General features: G+C 45.4%; 2 protein-coding genes across 4 annotated transcripts in view; one reads left to right on the forward strand and one right to left on the reverse strand.

Moving 5' to 3' along the window:
* Window positions 1–8,544, forward strand: part of EIF2AK3 (eukaryotic translation initiation factor 2 alpha kinase 3) — a 41,487-nt gene extending 32,943 nt beyond the window's left edge. The window contains exons 14-17 of the mRNA XM_014876194.2: window positions 3,863–4,030; window positions 4,577–4,678; window positions 6,866–6,928; window positions 7,983–8,544. Of these exons, the coding sequence (XP_014731680.2) occupies window positions 3,863–4,030; window positions 4,577–4,678; window positions 6,866–6,928; window positions 7,983–8,159 (510 nt within the window). The 3' untranslated portion in view covers window positions 8,160–8,544. The remainder of the gene's footprint in view (window positions 1–3,862; window positions 4,031–4,576; window positions 4,679–6,865; window positions 6,929–7,982) is intronic.
* LOC106853117 (histamine H2 receptor-like) lies at window positions 4,871–23,554 on the reverse strand. Of its 3 annotated transcripts, XM_088162984.1 has the most exons (7): window positions 19,230–20,003; window positions 18,242–18,580; window positions 17,368–17,641; window positions 13,455–13,631; window positions 10,510–12,276; window positions 8,369–8,497; window positions 4,871–5,341 (listed from the first exon to the last, which is right to left on the reverse strand). In XM_088162984.1, the coding sequence occupies exons 3-5, from the start codon at window positions 17,622–17,624 to the stop codon at window positions 11,604–11,606; spliced, it is 1,107 nt and encodes a 368-aa protein (XP_088019110.1). In that variant the 5' UTR covers window positions 17,625–17,641; window positions 18,242–18,580; window positions 19,230–20,003; the 3' UTR covers window positions 4,871–5,341; window positions 8,369–8,497; window positions 10,510–11,603. The 3 variants fall into 3 exon arrangements, with proteins under 3 accessions (XP_088019110.1, XP_088019109.1, XP_014731651.2); XM_088162983.1 differs by lacking the exons at window positions 18,242–18,580; window positions 19,230–20,003 and adding an exon at window positions 22,625–23,554; XM_014876165.2 differs by lacking the exon at window positions 18,242–18,580.
* Window positions 23,555–24,318: the final 764 nt, after the last annotated feature.

Raw genomic sequence — 24,318 nt, forward strand, 5'->3', positions numbered from 1 at the left:
CTGTACAATAATCTGGAGGTGCAGTGCTCCAGGAAATAAACATTCATCACTTATCACTGCAATTAAAGTCTTTATTACAGCAAGACTTCTTGTACCTGGCACAGATCAGTGGCATTTGTCCTATGGTATTTTTAATTTGTGTTCTTTGTAGGGTTATTCAGTGCTGAGCTGTGTGACAAAGCTGTGTGACAAATTTTGGATCCTATTCTACTCTTTCAAGTGAAGCAGATAATTGGCAATGTGAAGCTTGCAGTTGGACTTGATCTTAAAAGTATTTTCCAACCTGAATAATTCTGTGATTCTAATTCTGGTATTTTCCTTCTTTCTATAGCAACACAGCCTAAAAGGAGCAGTGTTACTCTTGGTTAGAGAAAGTAAAAATTAAGTATTACTGCTCTGGGATTGAAACATAAACTGTCCTCGAGTGAAACTGTGAGCCAATGCCAGCAATCACAATGAAGCTTTCTGAAGGATTCCCAGTGTTTTTAATGTCTCATAGCATCCAGACAGTGAGGATTGGGAAAGGTGCTTTGCACCTCTGGTGTTTAGTGTAACTGAAGTCAGGAGTAACTTGTACCTTTTCTTTCATTTTGCTTGTGAGCTTCCTATGCTAGTGCCTAATTTTGCTGCAACTTAAAGTACTGGAAGTGTCAGTATGTGTTACCAAGTACACAAATTTAACTGAAGAGCCCAGCTAAAGTTAGTTTTATTAGGCCAAGCTTTGAGAAACTGATCCCTTTTGCCAAATGTGGACAATTCTATTTCTCTTCGCTTGTTTGAGGAGGCATTAATACCCTACTTCAGTGGAGTAATTACTGAAATTGTGGCTTCTCAGATGGTAATTTGGTATCAGTCGAAGCAAAAGCTAAAAAATGCCATCTCAGATGTGTCAGTAAAAGGAGGTTCAGATTCAATAATTCTCAAAGGATATGTCAGAGTTAGAAAAACTCGTGAGCCCTTCCAAGTATTTTCTTTTCCCATCAGCATTAGGCAATTACCTTGAACCAGTTATCTGACAAATCTTTAGTGCTTGAGAAACTGACCATAAAAGTAATTAAATCCCTGTACTAATATGTTGCTAGACATGTTAATTAATAACCTCTCTTAACAATACTGTCAGTTGTAGCCCTCTGCAGTCTGCACTGAGCTCACTGTTCAGTAAACCTTATGTAGATCTTCACTTCAAACTGTGTTAGTCTTAATCAGCAGGTGTGGAGTGTTTTGTTGGAACATCTTAAAAGTTCAGTGCTGGCAGCATTTTGAACAAGAGTTTTAATTTTGTTTCCTTGGTATAACCAACTTGGAAACAGTCTCTCTGGGTGAACAACTTCCTCCTTCAGGAAACTTTCTATGCTTGTATAGATGTTATTCTTGGATCTCAAAGTTTATTTGTCTGTTAAGTGTTAATTTGGACAAAACAACAGCCAGTTTATTTGTCTGTTAAGTGTTAATTTGGACAAAACAACAGCCAGTTTATTTAATTATTTTCTATACTTCTCAGAAGCTCCTAGGAAGAGATCTCGTCTAATTTTGTAATTTGTCCAAGAAATTGGTCATGCAGCCCTGAGTTGGTGCCAGCACTAACAAGTGAATAACCTGCAGAGCTGCTCTGGCTTGGCTACAGGCAGAGCTCAGTGATAGCAGAGGCCAGTTCTTGCTCCCATTGGCACCAACAAAAGCTGGTAGATTGGTGTGAAAATAAATTCCTATGTGAGCATATTAAAAGATCCAAGAAGTAATCTAAATATTTAAATTACCAGTGCACATTAAAAATTCATTAATTAGGCCCCTGCTAATCAGAGATACTGTAATGACAAGATGGCAGGAATTTATGTGGGTAAGCAAAGAGGTCAGAGTTCAAATTCTTTTGAAGAAAATGAAGGGCAGGAACAAAAGTCTGTCTGTCAAGTAAATTTACTGTTATTCCTAGGATAAGCTGTCGGTCATGCTTGGCAGCTCAAAAGAAATTATCAGTTTCACAGAACTGCAAGAACAGTCTTGGATACATTTTGCAGTATTAATTGAATTAAACAGAGTATTCCAGATGTGTGAGAAGCTTATTCATGTCTGTGAAAAAACGAGAATTCTTATTCTGACTGAAGAATATGGAGAGAAATTTCTTTGTGCAGGTGGCAAGATAACTAAACTAGAGGATAGCTATTTTTGATTGTACTCTTCTGATGATTTAAATCAAAACTGTGTGCTTCTTCCTCTTTTTTTCTTTTCTCCCAAATGTGTTCTTGATGGTTTAGTTTTGCTGGTATTTTGCAATAGCAGAGAGTCCATTCCCCTTATTTGTAGAAACTATGTTCCAGCCTGCTCAGAGACAGTCTGTATCTAGCCAGAGAAGTATTGAAATAAACTTTCTGTTATGAGAAGTTTTTTTCCCCAGAAGGCAAGACAAATCCTGGATTTATGTTTGTTAGAAGAGAATGGAAATCAAGGCAATGGGATACAAACTCCTAATGGAGATGTTTGTTCCTTGAGCATTAAAATTCTGATACCAAGACTTTGTGGGTGTGCACTGAGGAGTGGGTGCTCTGTAAATGCTTCAGCCAGAGCCTGGAGATGCTGTGGGTTTACAGACCAATGGCTTTTGTGCCCTGAATGCACTGCAGCTCCAAAGGGCTGGATGTTCATTACAGGGAAATACAGTGGGAGGTAAGACCTGGCTCAGAAGGCAGTTTCAGAGGCAGGATGTGGGCACTGTGGAGCTGTTTCTCTAGTGCTTCCTTCAGAGCTGGCCATTGCCTAAAAAAAAGAAACCTTTTCTCTGTCTTGTTTCTCATGCACACAGTGGGTTTGTCTTTAACTGAGGAAGTCAGATGGACTTTGAAATAGGTCAGCTTTGTGGTCCTTTATCTTGTGGAAAAATATTGCCTTCTGTCTGTCTGCCTGCTCCTGTTGCAAGGCTTATGTCAGCAAAGCATGGACCATGTTCTCCCAGCCTCGAGGATCCAGGAGCTCTGAGCTTGCCCAGCACCATCTGCCTCTTCACAGCTTGGCCCTGTACAGCATCCTGCTGCTTCCTTCCCCTTGCAGGATCAGTCTGTTCTTCCCCCAAAACTCTGTGTCTGTATTTGTAACCCAGCTGGAGTGGTTATATTTCAAGGGAATAATCATTCTTTTGGTGGGCGCTGTTCTATCAGCCAGAAAGCAGATTTCTGGAAATCTGTCTGGGATGTGCACACTGACCAAGGGACATCTCTGTTCCAGTCTTTTATAAGTAGCCTAAGCCAAGGATGGTGGTGTGTGGCAAACAAGCTAAAGGAGAGTCAAGCCAGTTCATCACTGTTGATGCCTTTATGAATTGCAAAGTTCTTAAGCTTCTATCAAAAGTAAACTTTTAATTCTGTCATGCAAACAGCTGTTCCCATGTTAAACTGCACAGTTACACTGAAAAGCAGACCTTGTTCTCATTGTATCTATAATTTAACGCTAAGATGATGTGCTGTGTGCTGGTTAATAATACAGCAAACGACTTTAGCACTTAGGCATTGAAATACAAAAGCCCAGGAGATGGAACTGCAGCATGTGGTGTGCAAGTGTCATGTGGTGGATGCTGGATAACTTAGCTGTGCTGCTCCCAGCAGTGTTGGCTCTGTGTATGTTCCTCAGCAGACCTGTGTGCTGCTGGGAAACCTCTGCTGAATGACAAGAAATGAGCAGTCTGAGTTTCAGGAAGAGACAATGGTTAATGCAGGAGTAATTCCTTTTTCCTGAATAGTTACAACTCTTAGCTGCTATCCTTCAGCAGTTCAATGAGTGTTTTTAACCTTAACAGCTACTGAGTTAGTACTGGAACACAGACATTTGTTTGTCACTTACTTTTTCTTTTCTTTTCCCCTTTTTGTTTTCTCAGCCTTCCAATATATTTTTCACAATGGATGACATAGTAAAGGTTGGGGATTTTGGACTGGTGACTGCTATGGACCAAGATGAGGAGGAGGAATCAGTTCTGACCCCAATGCCAGCTTATGCCAGGCACACAGGACAAGTAGGGACCAAACTCTACATGAGCCCAGAACAGGTTTGTGCTTTCTTCTCCAAAGCTGTATTTGGCAGTGTCCAGAAGAGCCCTGAATTTTTGGGAGCTCTAAAATCATCGGGCATACCTAGAAACCATTGCAATCAAGTCACTTAAATTCTTTCTCATCAAAATAGAGTTTTGAGCTAAATTGGATTCCAGAATGAATATTTTTATATATATATATTTGTTTCAGAAAAAATAGTGGCTAATTATACAGACTGGATGCTTTCATTTTTCTTGCTTTTAATGCAGTATAGGAAGGTAACTGTAAAAGATTCCACTTATTTGAGGAAAGACACACTCTTGTGCAAAAGGTTTAAGTAAGGTGAAACATTTTGCTTTGCAGCACAGAGGAGCTGAGGATCAGGACCTTGCTCCCTGGTGCTCATTGCTGAAGTTTGCCAACATTCCTGTGCTGCAGCTTAAAGCTAGCTCTGCACAGGGCTGGTGACTTCACAGGCAGACTTGCAAGGGTGTCGTTTACTTTGTAGATAATTGCATGCAGTGAGTAGCTCGATTGCCCTGACCCTGATTTTGCCTTCTCAGATCTGTGGCAACACCTACTCGCACAAGGTGGATATCTTTTCTCTGGGACTGATTCTCTTTGAGCTGCTCTACCCGTTCAGCACACAGATGGAGAGGGTCAAGGTATGTGTGGTGTTGGGTTATCTTCAGTTTGAGCATTTGTTTAAAGCAGCTATTTGCTTGGTGAAACACTGGCAAAAGGTTTCTGTCTTGTTTTCTTTGGAGAAAAGCCTTGCAGCTAGGAGCACAACTTCTTTATCAGCCTTGTACAGACCCCCTGAATCACTGAAAATAAACTGCAGTCTTCCTAATGTGTGCAATTGAATCGAGGCTTTAATTTCTTAACAAAGCTCCTCTGTTGTCAAGCCAAGTAAGAGAAACTATTGAACTACGATATCCAAGAACTCAAGCAACAAATACAACTGAAGCAGCTTGTGACTTTAAGTCTACCAGCTTGGTTTTCATTCAAGAATTGGAACCATGCTGTGCATGTTGATTATTTCTTCCGTCATTTACATCTGCAGTGCTTTTCCACCCAGAGCACTTGGTGAAAAATGGCTGTTCCTTTTCCTATAGTGAGTCTTAGCTATGAGTCTTGCTCAGCTTCAAGCACAATCTTCCCATAACTGATGACATTCATTGCCCCAGATGTGAATTTGGGGTGTTTGATGGTCCATTACAGCTCTCTCTTGCTGTTAAAATGTGAGATCCATCTTGCTCAGGAGCAAGTTCATGGAGAACAGGGGCTACAGCCAGACACGTCTCTCCTCTCTGACAACCAGTCACCTGTGCAGGAAAGAAAGAGTCATTAAAACTCGTATTTATCATTTAAATGTGCTTGAAGGTGTTACTTTCTCTGGTGCAGATGGAGTGGGTTTAGCAGAGAGGTAAGAAACAACTCGAACGGCAGCCTGACCAAGTGCTTCATCTGTTGCATTCTCTTGATTAAAATGCTCAGGCTTTTAATGGCACAAAGAGTATAGTCTAGAGGAGGAACTGGTGTTTCATTTGAACCCCTGGCATTGAAAACAGTTTCAGTTTCTCTAAATCAGTTTTACTGAAACAAAATCTCCAGGAAAGAGCCATCAAATCTCTTGCAGCAGCTTTCCCTTTCCAGTTTCTCTCCTAAGAACAGAAGCAAAGCAAGTAATCAGAATGAAACCTGAATTCCATCTAATTCAAATTTTTTATTTCAAGACAGTGTTAAAAGAGTGCCCTGGCTTTCCAGGATTTTCACTACCATTTCACTCTTTTTACTGAAAAGAAACCTCTGTGCTTTCATTGCCAAATTCTGGAGTTTGGCTACTTCAGTAGTTATTTCTGAGTTGTTACACTGAGGTTTTCATTGGCATCAGCCAAGCATTAGCACTGCTTGCTGAAGCAAAACATGCTCTGCCTGACCAAGTAACCCAGCAAATTCTAGGAATTTGTGACAACTGGCTGGAAAAATCCCCAGAGGTGGAGCATGAGAGCTGCCTCTGTCTCAAGCTTCGAGCAGTGAGTAGCAGTGCAATTCATTTGCAAATGACATGCTGGAAAACAGATCGCTAAATGCAGACTGGACTGAGTGAAAAGGAGAAAAGCTTTCTGAAGCATTTAATGTCATCAAACTCAGTTCTCTTGAACAGGAGTTTGGCTGTTGTCCATCCCTGTTAACTGGTTACTTCATACTTCCAGTGGAGTAATAGTGAAATTAATTTTGATTTAACTTTAGAACTCTTGTATTTTGTGCTCAAACTTTTGTAAAATGAGATCCTTCCAAAACAATTGAAGTGCTAAAAAATACTGTGCTTCTGGCCGAACATGGGAAAAACACTGTCACTAGATGGAGCCAGTGGCCTTTGTATGGAAGTAACACAGAAATACCCAAGACAACTGGTTTCCAAACTGACAAATCTTCTCATTCCTCCTAAATGTTAAACAAAGGCTGGTGCTTACATTGGTAATGCAGAGACAGTCTTTTCATGTCTCTTAATACTGGTGTAGGCAATCTTGGGGGTTATGGGTGGTGCACAGATTTATTGATTGTGTTCAGCTGAAGTGAGAAAGTGCAAGCTTATGTATAAAATTGCAGAGATCACAATTCTTGTAGCACATTTCCTGTTGTTGGCTCAATACCTAGAGAAACAGCAACTCACCTGTTCAACTAGGTTGTGATATTTAACCACTAAAGCAACATTTTAAAACAAAGGGTTATTTTTGCAGCAGGCTGATTTGTTTGCATGATTTGCATATTTTTGAAGGACAGGGTAATACTGCTGAAGAATTGTATTTTAGAAAATTTACATGTAATTCTTCATGTTTTTACAGACCCTAAGTGATGTTAGAAATTTGAACTTTCCACCATTGTTCACTCAGAAATATGCACAAGAGGTAGGTACAGCTGATGCTATTAATTACAGCTTTTTCATTAATTATTGGAACTTTTTTTCTTTGCTTTGCAGGTAAAAATGGAGAAACCAGGTTGCTTTCATGATATTAAGATGCATTTCTCTATCCCAGTGCTCTACATTTCAAAGCTATAACATTGCAATAATGGGCACTATGACACTTCTGTCACAGTTTTCCTCCAGGAATACATTTTTACCTGACTTCCCTTCGTCACTTACAGTCATTCATTTCACATCCATCCTGTCACGATTTCCTGCAACAAATCCATATTCCCAAAGAGAAAGTGCAGAGTTTCAGACAGGTAGAGAAGAGGCTGTAGGCAGCACCATGGCTGTGTGGGATCCTCTCCAGAACTGGACCTCCCAGGAGGAAATCACATGAGCAAATTGTGCTGTGTTCTCCTTAGTCAGGTCTGTAAAGTGATGTGGTTGCAGGCAAAGAGGAGGTCATGTACACAACCTCCCCAGTGAAAAGCTGAGGTTCTCTCAGGTGTTCAGAGGAGCTTCAGACCAGTGGCCAAATGAGGCCAGCCTTTCCTACTGTACAGCTGAAGGCTGCATGGGAGAAAGGGCTGTACTGTGCTCAGCTGGAGCACGACACTAATTCTGATGAAATTTGAAGCAAATATTCAAACTGCTTGTATATTTAAAGAAAAAATTCTAATTTGCCACAAGAAAAATTCAGTGTGGCTAAATATGTAAACACGAATTTAAAAATTACTTATAAATTATGTATCATATATTTAATTTTGATTGCAAATAACATTAAGTTTTTTATAACTCTGTTAAACCTCGAGTCCAATTTGGATTGCCAAATCGTTTTCAGTCCTTGACAGTAAAGACATTTTAACAGATGCACAGTGATATATCTTAAAATATTTAGTGCACTTCTAATTACTGAGCCAAAGCACTAACACCCAAATAACTCAGCTGAGGGTATTTTCCACTTGTTCATACAGCCACACCTGAGGCCAGGACATGAAATGAGGAAGAGTTTATGGATTGGTTCATGTAATATGTGTTGTGTTTCCTTTCAGTACACCATGGTGAAGGACATGCTCTCTCCAAGTCCCACTGAACGACCAGAGGCTGCAGCAATCATTGAAAATGCTGTCTTTGAAGACTTGGAGCTCCCACCCAAACCCGTGCTCAGGCAGAGGTCACGGACAATGAGTCTATCAGGAAATAAACATTCCAGACAACCAAGCAAATAACTATCCTCAGGATCACTTCTTCCACTCAGCAGGTTTCACAGGGATTGTTCAGCAGAAGGATCCTATGATACAGAATGTTTATCTTGGGAATAGTTTACTTCAGCTTTTTTTGCCATGTTTAATGTATAAGACATGTTGGACAGATTTTGGTTTACTTTGACAGCCAAGGAAACCCAGTAACCAAACCTTTCACATTCCATTTTCCTTACCTTTGCTCTCCTAAGCGGACAGGTCCAGCTGCTGTGCTTGCCAATGTTGTGCTCCATTATCCTTTTTTGGGGGGTTTCTTGGGTTTTTTTGAAGCTTGTAAATGTCAGCTTGCTGGGTGAATGAGAGATCTGTAACATGTAAATAGAATTAAAATACTGTATTTTTATAGAGCAAATTACAGTCTCTAAGCCTAGTGAGTGTCTATCCGGGTCACTTGCTCTTTGGTGAAATGAAGATGATTTTGAAACTAACTTTGACTTCATTTTTCTCCCTGGTGGGTAAACTGGGAATCTGCACTATTTTTAAAGCAAAAAAGTACCACAGTTGTACATATTATCACTGTCATTAGAGGAAATCATTTCATATTTCTGCACTACAGTAGATCTTAGGGAATGCATCTTATATGGATGAAGCTGTAGAGAAGGAAAACGAGCTTTTTGCCATTAAATGGGGGGTTTTATAGGCAGTGGTTGGAAGAGCCATAGTCAAAATTATGTACAAAATTGTTGTGATTCTAAAAATTTAAACCTAATGAAGTCATACGTGTCGTATGTAATCTTGTAGATTTGTACTTTTTAAAAAAAATCAATTGGTAGGCATTTGTGTAATCTGCTAATTTAACTGCCTAATGCCATGCTTTTTTTTCTCACTGTAAATATGTTAATTTTTATTTATAAAATACAGAATCAATCCATTTGGGTTGGTGGTGTACAGGATGCACTTGGTGTAATTGTTGAGTGCATTGATTATTGTGACTTATTTCAAGTCTAAATGATTTAATAAACTTTTTTTATTTATAAGACAAAATGGTAGTTGCTTCTGTTGGAAGCCTGCATCCGTGTGTGCTGCAGATGGCAGCCCTGTGCAGTGGGAACAGGATGGGCTCTGCATTCCTGAAACTTCCTTTGCTTCCCTGTCTCACACTGGCCACAGCGTGTGTGATGACGCAAAACTGAGTGTGCTGCTTGCAAGTGAGATAGGATCTGGAGGAAGAAAGGAATTGAGCTCCAAACTGGGTGGATTATGGAGAAAATCGCCCACCAGAGAGGGGAGAAGGGATAATTCTTAAGCTGTTAGAGCTGTTCCTGTGCAATTGTATTTTCCTGTTTAACAGAAGTCTCTGAGATCACTTTCCTAAAAGCATACTGGATTCAAATCCTTCTGGGGATTACTATACTGTGGTGTGACACTGTGAGCAGCAATTAAACCAGCTGACACCCTGCAGCTTTATGATAAGGCACAAGTAGATTACAATGATTGTCTTCCATGTCCTCTTGGATAACTCCCCTAGATACTGGCTTGTCCAGGTGAAACCAGAATTCTGCAGTGAATATCTGATCAGGAACAGAATTTGTGTTTAGCTGGGTTAAAGCAGGGGAGTTAAATGTGTCCTCTTCCCTTGGATGTCCCTGTTTGCATGAGCTACAGCAGCACAGTGAAATGGCCACATGTGGAGCCTCTTTGCCTTCCCTGCCAGCTCGGTGATTACAGGTGGAGCACAGGAAATGAGGAATAAGGTATTTATACTTGCTGGATATCTGTATGTGGGTGGCTGCCTATTCCAAGGGCCCTGCAGCATTTCAGTCCCAGAACTAGCATATGTGTTCACACCAGGTGTGTCTGCATATTCTGGGATGTTATACTTGCCCTCCAAGGCGTGGATGAGTCCTCCCCTGTGGGGTCCCTGCCCAGCGTCTGGCCATGCTCAGCTCTGAACTGCCTGGTCAGTCTTTGCTTCTCTAAGCACTGGAGTGTGTTGTCCCAGTCTTCGTCCCTTATTGCTCCAGGGTCTGACAGAGAAAGGCTCCTCTCTATGCTGAGAAATTTTCCTCTGAGTGATGTGTGCTTTCCTGCCAGCTGTTTTGTGGAAAAACGCCCAAACTGCCAGAACTGTGAGCTCACAGCCCTGCCAAAGGGGCTTTGGCCTGGAGTTCTGTTGTGCTGTGCAGCATCAGTGTCCTGTCCCGTTCTTTCACAGGATGCTGCCTATCCCTCAGCTCCCTTCTTCCCCCTCTTGGATTTAAATCCCATTCCTTGTCCTGTTTTATCAAAATTACCTGGGTGGCAGAAGCTGGATTCCTGCCCTGTCCATCTTTGTGCCAACAGGATGCTTCCCCCAGAACAAGGTGTAGTTACTTACCACTTCCATGTTGTTGCTGGAGTTGTAGGGTCTGGGACACCTCACCTTCTTCATGGAGAGTCATTTCACAGGAGAACCACTGTTGAAGCTCAGGTCAGGGCTGTTTTTTTCTACCAGGCTCTTGAGAGAGAACTCCTGACCCTTGTGCTGGCATCTTCAGTATCTCAGCTGCTCCAGGCAGGTCCTACTGCCTTTTGCTACCTTTTCAGAGTAACCCTTCAGTGAGGCACTTGTGGCTTTCCTGCAGGGAGCCAGTGCTGTTGGAAGTCCAGACGAGACTTGGGAGTAGCAAAAATAATCGTTTCCATTTATCATCCTTTTTTTTATATCTCGGTGGTAGATTCCACAGTGTACACACAAGTAATAGTTCCTATTCACATCCCATCTTTGGATGATGTCAGTCTCCTGTAGCTTTGAAACCACGGTGCTCCTGGTGTTACAGCAAGTCTTTGTTGTCTCCTGTGGCCTGCCACATGGAATGTCCCCTCCAGAATTAACAAGGAAACCCACAGATAATTCACACAAAGCTCTGAATATCCAGATGTTGCAGAAGCCAGTGAGCTGAGCCCCAAGCTCAGCCCAGGCTGCAGAGTGGTGCCTCTTTAGGAAGTGAGCTCTGCTCTTTGGCCACATCCCTCCTCTAACTCCCACACACAGACTGGCACATGTGGAGTCATTAAAACTGGTCAAATCTGTAATGAAACTTTGAGATGAGAAGCTACAGTGGCTTGGTAAGAAACACTGTCCCACCTGACACAGATCACCAGGATGTTCACAAATGTAAGGTCACGTTATATCGTACTGGTTTGGTATTTTTTGCCCAACATGAAGGTTGAATTTGTCTAAGGAAATGCTCATTAGAAAAATAATTATCCAGGAATGAATTAGCTCCATTACTATAACAAATTGCCCCTAAAATACCTAAGTTCCTCATTACTGAAACTGTGGAAGGTGAAGAAATGCATCTTTGTTGTATTGTCCCCAGCTGTAATATTCCAGCCCCTCCTTCCCATATTTTCCTACCCTTCGTTTTTCCTTTGGGATGTGCTCCAGCACTTTCTTTATCACCACCTCCAGTGACTGATCCTGAATCCTTATGACTTGGGTTTGCCCTTCGGGGCACCATTGGGCACCGTCACGCTGTATTCCAGGTCCGGAGCAGTCTTGGAAAAGGTGGCTATGGAAACCATGTCCTCCCCAACATCCACCTGAGACCTGTGCCTGCAGATGAGCAGCTTCTTGAGGGCGTGCTGGAAGTCCCTGTTGAGGAAGGCGTAGAGCAGGGGGTTGATGGTGGAGTTGCAGTAGCCCAGCCAGGTGATGATCTTGAAGGTGCCGAGCAGCACCGTGCTGGTGGAGTCGGTGCCTCTGGCTGCCAGCCAAACGTTCAGCACGAAGTAGGGCAGCCAGCAGAGCACAAACACCGAGATGATGATGCTGATGGTCCTCGTGGCCTTGTTCTCCAGCTGCAGGTGGTTCTGCCGCTTGCTGTTGGGGTGGTAGTGGATCTCCAGCGTCTGGGACATGATGCGGGTGGCCTTGAGGCGGGAGGCTCGGTAGATGAAGAAGTACATGAGGCACATGACCATGAAGGGGAGGAAAAACGCCAGGGCAGAAGCCACGATGGCAAAAACCCAGTTGGTGACAAAGATGCATTCTCTGCCTGCATCAAAGTCCACGCCAGGGATTTCATTCCAGCCTTGCATGACGGGCAGGAAGGAAATGAGGGAGGAATATACCCAGACCGTGCAGGTCATCACGATGCATCTGCAAAAGGAAAGAGATGCGGAGGGGAGAGAGGGCCTGAGTAATTTTGAGTTGAGAACATCCAGTACGATTCAATCCCCATGGTAACCTGTGTGGGATATCGCTGTTGAGCAGTCCAGCAGGGCGTGGAGAAGGGAAAAAGCTGGAGTATAACAAGTCCAGACGTGCATATCTCTAACAATTGGGTAATTGGTCTGTAGTTGACAGAATTGGGGTCAGCTTAAGGAGTACTCAAAGCTGGCTGAGAGAAGATGAGGAAAGGTTTTACAGAAGATGTTTGTTAGTATTTGAAACAGCGTGCAGATTTTTTTGCTTTCAGCTTTAGTATCTGGTCATTATCTCACCCTCTGGGGCCTGATGGGGATGGAGCTGATGGACACCAGATGACAGAATCTGCAAGGGGGGGCCACACAGCACCCTCCTCTCTTTGCCTGTGATCCACAAATCACACACAGCAAGAGTGACAGTCGGAAAAACATGCCTAGAAGAGCCTGAACCCACCCTGTAAAGCACGCCACTGCTCCAGTGTCCTCTCTGTCCACCCTCCGATGATTTTCCCCACCCTACAATCCTCATTTCAGCCTTTCACATTAAACCTTCATGGGAACTCAGAAACTCTCCCTGTTTTCCCTGAATATCACTTCAGAAAAGATGGTGAGTTTAAGAGAGGGAAGACTACATGCATCCTTCTGGGTTTCCTTTCACCTGGTCCTTAGAAGTACTTCAAAGTCCTTCCCCATCTCTGAAAGTGTTTAAGGCTAAGGCTTGAGCAACCTGGTCTAGTGGAAGGTATCCCTACTCACAGCAGGGGGATGGAACAAGATAATCTTTACAGTCTCTTCCAACCCAAGCCTTTCTGTGATTCTGATTCTATGAGATGTCTGAAATGACAGCACAGGGAAAAACCTGTTGGTCCAACTCAGCCCATATCGCTGGTTTCTACTTTTGCAACCCTGCCTTAGCTCAAAAAATATTCTGCCAGGAGTACCATCCAACCCCCTCAGCTGCATCCTCCTTGTCCTCTCCTGCACCACACTAGGCATTTTCTGCAGTTTTAAATGGTTAAAGTTCCTTTCACCACATCACTCTGCTTCTGGGCAGCGCCTGTCAACAGCTCATTCAGCCTCAGATCAAGTGGCACCCTGGAGAGACCCAAAACGAGGAGCAGCTGCACTCACCTGCCACGGGACATCCTTCTGGAGTAGTGGTAGGGGGTGACCACGGAGCAGTACCTGTCCAGGCTGATGAAGCACAGCGTGACAATGGATGCAGTGCAGAACATGACATCGAAGGAGATCCAGACTTTGCAGAACAACTTCCCAAACAGCCACATCCCTGTCACCTCGTAAATGATGCTGAGAGAGGAAACAGGTGGAAATCAGAGCTGGAAGGGCTGTTTGTGCAGTCCTGGAGGTGTGTAAGGCCAGGCTGGGTGAGTGTTGGAACTCTGAAGCCTGGGAGTTTTGAACTTTCTGTGCTTTCTACACCGACCCTCAAAGGAATACTGCTTTTGACTTGAGGCCTTGGAGAAGGCTTCCAGATTTGAGTGATGGAGTTAGAATCACTGGTGTGTTTTTGAATAGAAGTGTGTAATTTCACATAGTGAAGGATTTTGGGGATATACATAGAATTTGGGGTTTTAGAATACAGTAATAGGTAATGGGACAAGATTGAGGTTCTTGGGAGTGGCTCTTCTTCCTTCTTGTTCCTACTTGGTTTTAGGTGGTACTTTTTTAATTGGTTACAAGGTACCACAGTGAGGGTCACAGGTGTTTGGTTATTGGGTCAAAAGTATAAATAATATAGATGTTAGTTCTTAATTGGATAGTCAGCCTTTCAAAGACCTTGTAACTAGCCAGATACAGCTCCATTTTCTCGCTTTTAGCTTGTTAGCTCGAGGTGCTGAAGAACTCTCTGTACTTTAGACAAGAATTAATAAACAATCAAGTCCGAACAAGAAAATCTGTCCCTCAAGTTTCAATCCTGGCTCTGAGTGAAGGCAGAAGAAAAAAGAAGACACTGATTTGTGGTGCCACTAATAAGGTGGTGCAGCTATCAGGTGAGCAACCTGGTCTGGTGGAAGGGATTCCTGCCCAGGGCTGGAACAAGAGAATCTCTAAGATTCCTTCCAACCCAAACCATTCTGTGACTATTTCTTTATGGCTGTGCTGAGGTAATGCTGTATTTTATCACACAGGTACTAAAGATGGGCAAGCAGCTCAGACAGCTGGGACTCATCCTCAAAGCACAACCCAAGAAAGGAGCACCCCACAGCTGGAGCACGACTAAACAAGAGCAAACCTGTGCTTCTTGCAGCCTTGAGAGAGGTGCTTTGCCCCACAAAGCTCCCCAGATTTACACCTGCACAGCTTTGTTTATTACAGCATTTTCCCAGTGCCTGACACAGAACAGTCTTTTATGATTTCTCCCCAGTTCCTGAGGCATGTGACATCTCCCAGAGAAACTCACTTCATATCCAACTGAATGCTTCAAAACTAGAAAGCATTTCCACTCTTGGTTTAAAAAAAATACAAAACAATATATCCTAGGGGGAAGCCCATACAGCTTGTACATTTTGTGGCTCTAAATGCCTCAGCAAGGTAAACACACCAGCAAAAAGCAGATATAGTACCAAAAATATTTCTAACAAAGTCAAGAGGGGCCTGTGAGAAGTGAGCAGAGAAGGAAGGAGCATATGGCAGCTGTAGGAAGGCTGATGCATGCTTCTATAGCATTCAGTGAGATGCCATTTGCTTCTTTCTTTCTCCAGCTTTCTGCAACTCCCGAGGTGCTGCTAAAATCACCATTGTGTGTGGATTTGATGAGTAACTCCCTAGTCCTGCAGAGCTTTAATTATCCTGTAACTTCCCAGCTTGCTGGTTAAATACAGTGAGATCAGAGCTGCTGAGCTGCAGGCGTCCAGCAAGGGAGAAAGATTCAACCTGATGTCAGAAAACAATGCCTGATCGGCATCTCATCAGCATCAGTTCACTAAATCGACTTGTGAAGGTTGTTCCAGAACACAACAACTGCTGTAGGTGGGTCCTAGCCCTCTGCAGCTCTTTGTTATGTGGGATTCCATGCAAAAACCCAAGCAAACTACAGCAGAACCTGTCCCCACACCGTGGAGGATCCCACAGCACACACAAGGGAAGGTTTCATGGCTCTTTTACAGAGGGGAAATGAGGCATTGGAATTGGAGCATGAGCTCAGTACTGGACTTGGGTGCCTCTTTGCCATTCCTCAGAGTCCTCCTCATCCCAGAGATGCTGCAGAGCCTGTGGTGTGCCCTGGCCTCCCAGAAGGAGATGTGCTGCTGTTGGGACCCCCTTGCACACAGATCCCAAGTGAGCAGGTGCCCAATTCTCACCTGCACACATCTGGTGGGATGCACCTGACCTGCAGACATTCCCTACAGCATATGGCCATGGATACCTCACCCTTCTTCTCTGAGCTACAAAGTCTCTGCAGCTTGGAAATGATGCTGGATAAGAAGGAGTAGTAAAAGCCAAGAAAAGTACACAATGAAGTCACCCCTGCCTTGCCCTTTTGCTTGCAGAGGGAAAGAATAGCTGGAAATATTTCCAGCCTGGAAATGACAAACTGGCTGGAGTACTCAGACAACAAGCTAAGCTCAGCTGGACCACTCCTGCAAACCAGCCAAGCCAGGAACAAAACAAAAGTCTTACTCTTATGAAATTAAGACACCAAGTGACAAATTTGTTTTTCCCTTCTGCCACACTTTCCTGAGCCAAACTGCCTCCTAAGGTAATTTCTTTTACTTCCCTTTGGCACGTAATAACCTGCCAGCTGAGGGGCAAACTGAAATCCAAAAGAGCAGCATAGATGTGAAGCCAAAGCAGTGGGAATGTGTGAAACAGCAGCCACTGTGCTGGCAGGGCTGGACAGCACTGATGGAGCCAGCAGGGTCCATCCCTCAGCACGTGGCCCAGCAGGAGCTGGCAGCTCTTCCCTCCAGGCAGCACCAGGACATTCAGGAGGGCACAAAGCACAAACCATGCTCTGATCTTTGCTCCTCTTTGTAATTTTTGTTGTTTAAGTAAGACATCACTGAAAGTAGATTCAAAATAGATAGGAGGAAAAAAGTTTTTACGGTGAGGTTGCCCAGAGATGCTGTGGCTGCCCCATCCCTAAAGGTGCTCAAAGCCAGGTTGGATGGGGCTCTGAACAACCTGGTCCAGTTGCCCATGTCCCTGCAGGAGCTGGACTGGATGACCCCTAAAGGTCCCTGCCAATCCAAACCAGTCTATGGTTCTATGATAATTTCAGAACCGAACTTAAAATTCATCAAGCATAGAATTTAAGTTAGCAGTAATATTTTTTAAAAGAACATAATTGACTGCTTTTTTTCACCTGATACCATGAACTTTTAACTCAGTTTGTAATTGCTCATTGGGACAATACTTTTCAGTGCCAAATTCAAAAGAATGGGCAGCCCCATGGCAACTGAAGCATACAACATGAAAAGAGTTCAGCTTCCTCATATTGCCCCAGGAGCTCAAAACAGGGTGCAGTTCCCTGATTTCCACAAACTTAGGGCAGCTTTTCAGGACAGGACAGCCAGGATCACAGGCCAGCTGCTTTCTGGGTTTTTTTCACTGTTTGAGCCAAGTGGTGAAGCTCCCATAAATGTAAACCTCATGCAGGGACACGTGCTCTCTGAAGTGCCTCCTCCTCCATGAAGTGTAGAGGAAGCCTAAATTACTCTGCTTACACTGAATAAATTCCTTACATTCCTTACACAGGGCTAGTCCTGGAAGAGGGGGCTCAACGACTGCAGCTCCACGTGCAAAGCTGGAAATCAAGCTCAGATCAGCAGCCAGAACCCCTGTGTGGCCAACAGGAGAAACACCCTTGGGAAATGTGTCCCCATGCATTATCAGGGGATAATAATAATCCATAACTCAGAGCAGAGCCAGGGAAGCACACAGAGCCACCAAGCCGTGGTCCAGCCCTTAGGAGAGCCCAGCCCTGAGCCCAGCAGGTGAATCCCTTGCTCCATGAGCAGATGCAGAGCTGGGAGAAAGGACATTTATCCTGCTCTGCTCCCACCCCAGGGACACTCCTCACCTGAAGGGCATCACCAGACAGGCCACGAGGAAGTCTGCCATGGCCAAGGACATGATGAACATGTAGGTGACAGTGCGCAGCCTCTTCTCCACCACGGGGCACAGGAACACGATGGTGTTTCCCAGCAGGGTGACCACATCGATGAGGGTGAGGACGAGCCCGATGAGCACCTCCTGGAGCCCAACCCCTCCCCTTGCAAAGGAGGAGGCAGCAGAGGAGAAATTAGAGAGCCAGGTTTCATTCTTGTCCATCAGCATCTTCCCACTGTTAAAATCTGGACGAGATAAAAGGGGAGAACCAGAACTACCTTAATGACGATTTGTAGGTGTGTGAAAGGGAGGATGGAAGTGATATTCACACTTCATTTGCTCCAGGAAAAATCCACACACCCGGCTGTGCCTGTGCCAGCACTGTCCCGTGGTTAGCAGCCCATTAGAAGTGTCTGAAATCCTGAGGGTGAGGATAAATGTGCAGCATTGACTGAAGTCCTTCACGGCAATTAAAAGCCCTCCCGTGAATGAAAATGCATCATCAGGTGAAGCATGAGACCAGAAAAAAAAATTAGAAATGTACTGAGAGCAGAGAGAGGAAAAGAAAACAAATGAAATAAAAAATTAAAGCAGCTGGGCTAAATCCCACTGAACAGCATGCCAAGTCCGTGTAATGTGGGGGCTGGAACTAGATGATCTTTAAGGCCCTTTCCAAACTAAACCATTCTGTGTTTCTGCATTCTCATTATCATCTTTGCCACCCCCAGACCAGCTGGGGCTGCTTGCCCAGGCTGGCTGCCTCCATAACCCCACTGTTCAGTCCGTGCTGTGCCCTGGGCTGTCCTGGTGCTTTTTCAGGCTGAAGTTTAGAGGTTTTTTATTACCATAGTGGGCAGCTCCATCCTCCAGTGTGAACGGCCAAGCAGGGCTGCCAGAAGCCACACGGGGAGCAGAACCATGGAATCACAGAATGGTTTGGGTTGGAAGATCACCAAATTGAGGTGTCTCAGGTGCAGCCCTGACCCCAGACTCGTGTTCCCTCTGTGCCCAGATGGGAGGTGATGCTCCCAACTCGTTAACTGGGGATTTTTCCATTGAGGAAATCCTCAGGCTTGGGTCCACAGCTCAGTTCCCAGACTTCGACCAAGTGGTGTCACAGGTAGGTGGGAAGGTTGGAATGATGCCCTGCAAAAACTCCAGCAGTTCAAAGCTCACTGGTGTAGCTGAGGGAACACAAAATTTGTGGGGAAAAGAAAATTATACAAATATTTCCCAATGACAAATTGTTATATTTAAGTATCATCACTTCTCCTGTGACCAGGATCTCCTTCCACAGTATCCTCAGGCCAATCCCACATCTCCAGAGCATCCTACTGAGTGCAGTGTAAGGGATAACATCCTTATAGCCCAATTTGCCTCATCTCACAGGAGCCAAACTTTGTCTGAGGAGGAGTGTAAGAACAAGGCAGCAAAATGTTCCCAACATCTCTTTGTCCTTCCTGAAGCCTATGATCCAGAATTACCTCTTAAGATAGTTTCAATGATTTCTGAATCACAAAATTGTCCTGCTTCCCCTCTCCCCCAGCAAACTTTTAGCATCAATGACCTTCTATAGCAACAACTCCCACAGCTCAGCTCTGTACCCTGCAGTGAAACTCCTCTTTTTGCTCGTTCTGAGCCTGTCACCAGCCAGCTTCGTTCGGTGCCTCTGCTCCTTGCCTTGGAAGAGACACCCCACAGCCCATCCCCATCCATCCCTCAGTGCCACTGGTGGGCTCTTCAACCTCTGCCCACCCCTCCTGCTCTTCTGAGCCCCTGAGAAGGACCAACACTCCAAACAATTCCCAAGAGGTAACTGCTCTGTGGATTTACCTAAGGGCATGGTCTCTGTTCTCTCCTGCTTCCCTTTCGTCACCATCCCTGACATGATTTGCTGATTTGAGTGATTTTGAGTGATTTTTGAGTGATTTTGATCTTTCCACTGGGCTGTGGCCATCCAAAGGTCTTGTTCCAGAGCTCAGAGTCCACTGCTTTAGATGGGAAAATAGCATGAAATTAGGAAATTCTCTCCATCTTTTCGAAACCCCATCACTTCACAGTTGAATTCTTTCTTCCACTGTAATGCTCAACGAGTCTCATAAAAACCTTTTTCCACTTCATTAAGTCAGACATTATCCTTCATGCCCTGGTTAGACTTTCTTTTGCCTGTAAATATCACCACTCCATGATTCATGATTTTCCCAGCTGAAGATTCCAGAACCCCACATATCCCAACCTCTATCCCAGTAGAGAGCATCACTGACCTCTCTTTAATTCACCCTGCACTTACCCCTCCTGCATGTCACCTTGCAGACAAGTACTTTTTCACACAGGGAGTTTCCTTCTTAACTCAGGACTATTACATTTCCCTAAAAGCCCCCACCATGAGGGACTGTATTGAAAACCTTTCAGAATTCCAAGCAGCCTACACCACCTGCTGACTTCTTCCAAGCATTCCTATACAACTGTGAAGCTGGGCTGCATTTTCTGAAAGCAATGGTGACCTTGTCCTTGGATGTAATCGTGTGTTGGTGCACCTACTCATCCTTCAAAATCCTCAGCTCCGTCCCACGACTTCTGTTTATTTGCTGGATTTAGTGGTTTCCTTTCTTTCAAGTTAAAATAAAAAAAATAAAAAAAATAAAAAAAAAAAAAAATTAAGAGAAGACTCAAGCTGTCTAGGAAAAAAAAATAAAGAAGGAAAGCTCTTCCTCACTGGAGATGGAAGTCACTGAATGATACCTGAAGCTCTCCTGCTCCTCCAGCACTGAGAATAAGAAGCTTTTTTTGGACATCATCTCATGCAGCCCCCTGGGCCAGCACTGCTAAAAGTCTGCAAGGTGTCTTAAGTGCCTCAGTCCTAATGAAAATATTCCTGGAACAACATTCCACATCCTGGTAACACCCCATAAAAATAAAATAAAAACTCCCCCATAATTGACAGGAAAGAAGACAATCTGTGCCATTCTTCCTAACAGCTCCACGGAGGATGGCAGCAGACTGGATGAGCTCCTGTGGAACAATTGGATTTCAATGCAGCCACATTTCCTGGCAGAAGGAATTGTTCAGGCTGTTCTCCTCCCAGCATGTTCCACACAGACAGCTCAGGGACAGCGGCTGGGAAAGCCACAGGGACACAGAGCACGGCCACACGGGAGCCAGGCTCCAGAACCCACCTCTGCAAGGGCCATTCCCTGCCCCACAGCCACCTTCCATCTCACCTCCCGCACCTGCTGCTGTCCTCACACCTCTGGTACCTCCACAAGGTCTGGAAACTGCCCTCTGACCCCACCTCGAGTTGACCTCTAACCAATTTAAACACTTGAGTACCACCCAGTGACTCCCAGGTTCTCCCAGGAGAGCATGCAGCATTAGCTGCAAATCAGGTTTGATGAAAAATCAATGTTTAAAAAAAAAATTTAAAAAAAGAAAGATGAATTTTAAAGTTTAAAACGTCCGATCTTCAGATTTTGAAAAATCACTGTCAAATATTTGTTCATTGTGGATGAGAACGATAGATGAGAATTCTGGATTATCTGGGTTTTTTTAGATGTAACACTGAGACAAGAAGGTTTTGAAGTCCTTCCTGCAAAGAATGACTGTTCCCACATGGTCATTAACTTTGTATCAGCTTTAGGACTACTCTAATTAAAGCAGACCATTACTCACACTGCTCTGTGAGCACACACCACTCTCAAACTTTGAGCAGAATTAGAACACAGTTATGAGAATTCCTTTTCGCAAGTTCTCTGTGCTCCTCAAGTACCATCTCAGCCACCAGCCTGGGTTAAAAGGTCTTCTCAAGTGGAAAAACTCACAGCAGGCTCCTTAATGCAGGGCACACCCAGGAGTATGACAGTGCACAAAACAGCAGACAGATGTGCCCACACTCACAAAACACTAGAGAAGCAATATTTAGTCATATTTTTTTTCTTTTTATCAACACAAAGGCTGAGGAACTGGAAATAAGGCTTTTTTTGACATCCATTACTCCAACAATAAAAACAAGGGATGATGAATTCTTGAAACTTCAGGCTTGAACCTTGAACTGTAATTCAGGGTATAGACAACAGGATCCTGCTGCTCCTCATCCCTTTTAAGAATCCCAGCCAGAGTCCCTGGAAGCTCATCCACAGTCCCTGTCACAGCCAAGCAGCCTGGGGTGGATGTCTGGATCCTTTCACTTCTGACTAAGAAGCCAACCCTTACCCAAAGTACTCTCAAACCACCTGGAGAATTGTTAACACAGAAAAGCAGGGGATGATACCACCTTACCCTCTCTGTGGAAATTACTGGGACAAAGCAGGATATGCTATCTTTCCCAGGGATGCATTTCCTCAGCTTAAGATACTGGAATTTCTAAATATTCCTGCGAGCTGCAGCAGCCCATGTGGTTACACTGCTGGGATAGCCCAGAGTCTTTCAGTCTTCCCTGTAAGAGCCCTCTTAAACCAAAGGGGTAAATGCCCAGTTGTATCAGGATGTGGGATCTTCCCAGCTTTCCTGGGGAATCTCAGATGCCTCAGGGTTTGCACTGCTCTTTTTTGGATATTATAGTTTTCCTTCCTGTCAAAAAGCTGATGGGTTGGATTCTGCTCTGAGGCTGCCTGAGCAAAGCAACTCCACCATCTCTGTTCCCCTTTAATACCCAGAAAGTTGGAACTAATTTATTCAGCAGACAAATCCCAAGCTAAAGGTTAATTTCATCAGTAAAAGGCATATTTTGATGGCAAGGGAGGGGAAAAAACTCTGCAATCTCAAGGCTGACTGCACTTAAAATCTTAGAGGAATGATCAAAACTGGAAATATATTACTGGGCATGCATTTACTGCTCTGCTGAATCAGGTACAAACCAGCAGGGAACAACACCTGCCCCAGGATCTCACACACCTTTCCCTTCTCCTCCCCATGAGGAAAGTGCAGCAGCTCAGTGATGGCTCAACAGTGCGAGCAGTTTGCTCAACTGTGCAAGGCAGTGGGTGGTGATGAAGGGGGGGACAATGAATGCCTGGGGATGCTTCCACCAGCACAGCACACACTCGAGGAGGTCCCGCAGAGGGTGAGCCTTGCACTGACTTTCCTTCTCTCTCTCTCCCTCTATCCAGCTTTCCCCTTGGAAGGACAGCATTTCTCAGGGCTTCTTTCCACCCCCAAACCAGCACAGAACGACTCCTACAGCGTCTCTGAGAGCGCCGGGGCTGGGAGCACAGTAAAACACAAAATCTTACCTTGGAAACTGATGGCAGGAGCAGCTCGGCCGTGTCCCTGAGCCCGGAGCCTGCTGCTTTCCCAGCCCCAGGGTACCGGGGGTACCAGGGGGTACCGGGGGGTACCAGGGAGTGCGGATCCCTCCTCTCGGAGATGCTCCCAGCCTGCCTGCCTGAAGCAGGACACAGAATCCTCATCCACAGCAGGCACAGCGGTTCGGGATCAGCCCCGGCAGGCTCCTCCACAGCCACAGAAATTCTCCAGCAGCCGCTGCCTGCTCCGGGGAGAGAGCAGAGACCGGAGCGACATCTCAGCAGTGAAACTCAAGGCGAAGTTAAACCCGCGCTGCAAACACTGGGTGTTCACTGGTTAGGAAATGAGCCAGGGTGCCAAAACCCAAACCCTGGGGAGGCAAAACCCTCACCCTCTGGGGAGCAAAATTCCCAACCCCTGGAGTGCAAAAAAACCCTAAACCCTGGGGTGCCAAAACCCCCAAACCTTGGGGTGCAAAAGCACCAAACCTTTGAGTACAAAGACATTACCCCCGGGGTTCTGATCCACAGTCCCGGAGTGCCAAATCCACCCTTCCTGAGGTCAAACCCGCCAAACCTCTGGGGACAAAAGCGCCAACCCCCAGGGCAGCAAAACCCCCAGCCACAGGTAGGGCAAAGCGCCGAGGATGCTGTGAGCGCATCTGCATCAGCCCGGGCAGGGGCTGGGGGTCCTGCCCAAGGAGGTGGGGAAGAAGAGGGGGGAACCCTTCCCGAGGGACAGGCAGTGCTTGAAGGGGGTGTCCCTTGGGCAGAGGGTTCAGGATGTGCCTCGGGGGAGCCCGCGATAGAGGGGATGGCACCCGGAGCGGGGAGCAGCAGTGGGAGCCGTGCCCGGGGGGAGCTCTGCCCGGGAATGGGGTATCAGGATCTGCCTGGGGATGGGGATGGGGATGAGGATGAGGATGGGGATGAGGATGGGGATGGGGATTCCTCCGGCAGCACTTACCGAGGCAGGCGGAGGAGCCGCCTCCTCTCTCCCCCGCTCCTCCCCGCTCCAGCCGGGAAACGTTTCCTTCCCTCCGGGAAACCTTTCCTTCCCTGCGGGATACGGGGCTCCGCGTACGAACGATGCTTTTTTTCCTCCTGCTTTCAAACCAGCCCTTCCCACTCCCCCCCCGGCAGCTACAGGCGCACGGCGACCTGATGCATGAAAACAACAATAAAAAATAAGAGGCGTTCCGTGGGTTTGGCTCCCCTGTGGCCAAACAGGGTGGTTTGTTCATAAACTAAACCGAAAAATCTGAAAAATCCCGGGCTGGAAGAGGAACCTGTGGTGAGAGGTTGGTGGGATGTCACCTGCCCAGCCCCTCCTTGTGCCTTGTCCCGGGGTCTGGGAGGGATGGGATACAGGGATGGGATACAGGGATGGTGGATGCTGGATTTTGGAAACTGGGCAGTGGGTTCTTTAGGCATGTCGGTGGGACAGCCTGGCTGAACTGGTGTCTGGAAAGGAGAAATCCTCTTCCCAGCTGCGGGTCCGGGCTCAGGGAGTGACCGGCACCTCTCGGGGAGCCACTCAGCCAGCAGAAAATGAACACGGCAAGAAAAGGGGTAAAAATTCGGTTCTTTGAGTGCTGAGTGAATGTCACACACAAAGACGTGCGTGTGTAACCCTCGGCCATATCACCTGCCCTAAAATAACCCCCAAACCACTCCCAAAG

The sequence above is a fragment of the Sturnus vulgaris genome, chromosome 4 (assembly GCF_052056855.1).
Source record: "Sturnus vulgaris isolate bStuVul1 chromosome 4, bStuVul1.hap1, whole genome shotgun sequence".
NCBI lineage: Eukaryota > Metazoa > Chordata > Aves > Passeriformes > Sturnidae > Sturnus > Sturnus vulgaris.

Excerpts from the sequence above, each read along its gene's own strand:
- LOC106853117 (XM_014876165.2), bottom strand. The coding sequence starts at position 19,353 with ATGGCCACAGCCCAGTGGAAAGATCAAAATCACTCAAAAATCACTCAA. Across the intron at positions 13,632-17,367 it reads TGTCTGGTGATGCCCTTCAG|CATCATTTACGAGGTGACAG; the intron begins GTGAGGAGTGTC and ends TTCCTCTCTCAG. Across the intron at positions 12,277-13,454 it reads AGAAGGATGTCCCGTGGCAG|ATGCATCGTGATGACCTGCA; the intron begins GTGAGTGCAGCT and ends TTCCTTTTGCAG.